Source organism: Benincasa hispida, chromosome 12, assembly GCF_027475165.1.
Source record: "Benincasa hispida cultivar pf3 chromosome 12, pf3_genome.v1.1, whole genome shotgun sequence".
NCBI classification, from domain to species: domain Eukaryota; kingdom Viridiplantae; phylum Streptophyta; class Magnoliopsida; order Cucurbitales; family Cucurbitaceae; genus Benincasa; species Benincasa hispida.
In genome coordinates this window covers 64,924,250-64,928,661 of record NC_143489.1, presented here as the reverse complement: position 1 = coordinate 64,928,661, position 4,412 = coordinate 64,924,250, and the positions used below count along the sequence as shown (strand labels likewise).

Sequence of the window (4,412 nt, the reverse complement as noted above, 5' to 3'; positions counted from 1 at the left end):
CCCAAGTAATCTTTCCAAGATCTTATGGCCAATGCATAGCAATACCTAGTCCAACACTTAGTCAATTTTTCATCAATTAAAGCTTAACTCAAACCACTCAAGGAAAATCTACTCAACACCTAGAAATTTTCCTTCGCTTCAACATAGGATTTAACTTCCACTTAGTTAATTTTCTTAACCACCTGCTTAAGTAGGGAAAATATAAATTCGGGTTTCACAAGAACTCTCCTCCTCCTCCCCCTCTTCTTCTTCTTCTTAAAACTTCCTCTTTTCATCTCCATTCACGATTTCTTTAAAAAAAAAAAAAAGAAAGAAAGAAAGAACTTCTCTTCTTCTTCTATTCTTTATTCTCATTCATGATTTCTTAAAAAAAAAAAAAAAACTCTCCTCTTCTTCTTCTTCTTCCTTTCTTCAATCATGTTTTTCAAAAAAAAAAAAAAAAAAAAAAAGAAAGAAAGAAAGAAAAAGAAAAAATCAGGCTGTCTCTTCTTCTTCCTTCATTCAGGTCTGTTAAAAAAAAAAAAAAAAAAAAATCAGAACTCTCTTCTCTTCCAAACTTTAGTTACTTTGTTGTTGTTCTTCTTCAAATCAAAGTCTCCAAAAAAACAAAGTGTGATTATCAATTGTGAAGTCTGTCCAGTTCTATTTTTTTTTCTAAAAATAGAGAGTTCTACAAAATAGCCCCCATTACTTTGCTACCACATTGGGAACTTTGTTTTGTCATCAAAAAACAAAGAAAGCCTTCAAAACAGAGAAGAAAACTCTACAAAATAGTAGTCGTCATCAAAATTCTGGTACGTCTTGGCTCCCAAATACCAAATCCTAACCTTTATGATCAATTTCTTAAGGTAGTTAGCAGTTACTATTTACTAATCAAGTTTAGTTTCTAATAATTAGATGGCTGAGGACGGTATAAGAAAGGATCCGACATGGAAATTTGCAAAATTGCAAAATGATCAAGATGTTAATATATTAGTGTGCGGATTTTGATTAAAAGTAACAAAAAGAGGAGTTTATAAATGAAACAACACCTTATTGGTGGTTATAAAAATGCCACGGCATGTAGAAAATGTCCGGATCACGTGAAGGAAGAGATTAAAGAGTATATGTCTAAGAAAAAGGAGATTAAAGATCAAATAAATTTGATTGTAGACATTGATGTGGAAAACTATGGTATTGAGGACAAGGACAAAGATGAAGTGAGTATAAGTAATTTGAATAAAAGAGTGGCACCAGTTTCAAAAAAGCCAAGACAAAAGGGTCCAATGGATGCATATTTTACACCGAACCCAGAAGATGTGGTGCAAACTAGAAAGAATGACAAAGGAAAAGGAAAACAGGGTACGATGAATGAGGCATACAAAAAGAAAATGAGGGGGCACACCATCCAAATAATTGCTTGATGGTTTTATGATGTGGGAATACCTCTCAATGCCTACAATTATGAAAGTTTTACCCCTATGATTAAAGAAATTGGGCAATCTGGTCCTGAACTGAAACCACCATTGTATCATGAATTGAGAGTTCCGTGTTTGAAAAAGGAATTAAAAGCCACAAATGAGCTGATGAAGAACCATAAGGCAGAGTGGGCTAAGGTTGGAAGTACTATTATGGCTGATGGATGGACAGATAGAAGAAATAGGACATTAATTAACTTTTTAGTTAATAGTCCTAAAGGCACCATGTTTATTGAGTCTATCGATGCTTCATCTTATGTGAAGGATGGAAAGAAAATGTTTGAGTTACTCGACAATTTTGTAGAACGCATTGGAGAAGCCAATGTTGCACAAGTTGTTACAGATAGTGCCTTAGCAAATGTTATGGTAGGTAAGAATGCAAAGTACTAATTCTTTCTTAAATTTGTTAGTCTTACGCTTGTTCTTACTCATTTAAGAAGCCTAAATATGTTCTTATTCTACTTTGTTAATAGGGAGATTGTTAGAAGCAAAACGACCATAATTAATTTGGTTTTCATGTGCCGCTCATTGCTTGGATTTGATGTTGGAGGATATATACAAGATCCCACATATTCATAAAACACTAAAAAGAGGCATGTAGGTTATCAATTTCATTTATATTCGTCCTGGATTGTTAAACATGATGAGGCGGTTTACTAATCAAAAGGAGTTAGTTAGACCAGCTAAGACTCGCTTTGCAAGAGCTTGCATAACATTATCAAGTTTACATCGCCAGAAAAACAATTTGAAAAAGATGTTTACTTCGGACGAGTGGAAAAACAGCAAATGGAGCAAAGAACAATGAGGAAAACAGGTTGTTCAAACAATTTTGTTGATAACTTTTTGGAATACCATCGTATTTGCTCTTAAAGTATCCAACCCGTTATTACGAGTACTTAGGTTGGTGGATGGCGAGAAGAAGCCTCCTACGAGATACATTTATGAGGCTACGGATAGGGCTAAGAAGGCCATTGCCAAATCCTTCCATGGTAAGGAAGAAAAGTACAAAGATAATTTTACAATAATTGATTGACGATGGGAGCTTCAGTTGCATCGTCCTTTGCATGCAGCGGGATATTATCTAAACCCAAAATTCTATTATTCAAATCCAAATATTCAAGTTGATGATGAGATTGTTAATGGGTTGTATTCATGTATAACAAAAATGGTTGCTTCCTTGGACATTCAAGACAAGATACTTAGAGAGCTAACCAAATACAAAAAAGCTAAAGGATTATTTGGACAGCCTTTAGCAATAAGACAAAGAGACAAAATATCTTCATGTAAACTTTAACTTATTCTATTTTATAGTAACTTATTATATTCTATAGCTACTAATAATGTTTTGATTTACTGATTCTATTCTATAGTTGATTGGTGGGATGATTTCGGACAATCAACTCCAAACTTGCAAAAGTTCGCTGTGAGAATTTTAGGTTTGATTTGTAGTGTATCTGGATGTGAACGTAATTGGAGCGTTTTTTAACAGGTTAGGTATCTTCTATTATTTGTAGTGCCTCTAGATGTGAATGTAATTGAAGTTGACAATGAAATTTTTATTGTGTATACTTGCAACTTCATAGCAAGAAAAGGAATAGACTTGCTCAAAGTTGTCTGAATGACTTAGTATTCATAAAATACAATAGAGCACTGAAAAGTCAATATAATATTCGGGATATCTTCGACCCTATCTCTTTAAAAGAAATAGATGATAATAATGCGTGGCTTGTTGGAAGAATGGATGACAATTCAGAGGAGGAGGAGGATTTTGTTTTTTACGACAATTCTTTAACATGGGGCAATGTTTCAAGAGCTGCTGGAGCAAAAGAACTTTCCTATTATTTTAGAGCTGGTACCTCAAGAACTAAGTCTAAGACTAACGCTTCACGTTCATCTTCATCTTCCACACAACCACCGTCCCAACCCACCCCCACACCAGTTACTTTTGATGACTCTGAGACCGACGAAGAAGATATAGATGGTTATAAGTCGAATGATTGAGAGAATGAGGATGAAGACCTATTTAGTGAAAATGAGTTCGATATTTAGGATTTTAGAATTGTATTTGTGGTTGTTTCACTTAACTTGGTGTTGAATGACAATGAGTCAATGATTAATATATAAATCTTATATATCTCTTATTGTTTTTTGTATATTCTTCTTTAAGTAATATTTCTATCCAACTATGTTTTAGTTGTGTAAGGCAACATGTATATAGTATATATATATTTTTATATATAGTGTGCCTCATAAAAAAAAAAAAAAAGCCTGCGCCTTTTTGTATGCCTTGCGCCTAGGCTCCAGAGGGCCATTGCGCCTTAGTGTGCCTTAGGTATTTGAAAACACTAGTTACAAGTGTTGTGACTTGCCACAGATGGTCTGATCTTGATCATTTGTATAGGGGACATGTGAGCGGGGGCATCCTATACAAAGCGTTTGTATAAGACCTGACCACGAAGTGTTAACTTCTCATTATATAACACCATTCATGACAGAGACTTCACTTCACTAGGATGACCATAGGTAACATAACCTCAATCCAGAGTGAGTTGGGAACTCCTTCCATTGAGGGCGGTCCTTTGATTTGCATGGATGCGAGTGGCCAGGCCGCCGACTCAAACCTACCACTTTAAGGATTCGTCTGATTTGGGAGCTGGGAACTCAGGTACACAAGATGGAATTCACTTCTTCCCTGAAGAAAGAGTAAGTAGATAAATAGCTCCCTTAAGGGCTGATCCCAGGGCTTGAACGATATGACGCCACACACCTTCTTCATGGCCCGAGAGGTGTTCACACAAGAATTATATTGTATTGTTCATTAGAGGAATCAGTGATACTTAAGGAGAGATGTAACAACAGGGGCAAAACGGTAAATTGGCCCAGCTGTACTTACGAGCATCTGTGAAGGATTATCGTACTCATGATTGGTTATATCTGATGGACATAGAAATATAT

At 35.2% G+C, this 4,412-nt stretch overlaps 1 protein-coding gene and 1 pseudogene across 1 annotated transcript; both read left to right on the top strand.

Annotated features, from left to right (window-relative positions):
• Positions 1–897: 897 nt before the first annotated feature.
• Positions 898–2,117, top strand: LOC150032137 (uncharacterized; annotated as a pseudogene).
• Positions 2,118–2,607: 490 nt separating this feature from the next.
• Positions 2,608–3,458, top strand: LOC150032136 (uncharacterized). The gene is made up of 3 exons (XM_090308696.1): positions 2,608–2,740; positions 2,828–2,939; positions 3,026–3,458. The coding sequence occupies exons 1-3, from the start codon at positions 2,623–2,625 to the stop codon at positions 3,456–3,458; spliced, it is 663 nt and encodes a 220-aa protein (XP_090164822.1). The 5' UTR covers positions 2,608–2,622.
• The last annotated feature ends 954 nt before the right edge of the window (positions 3,459–4,412 follow it).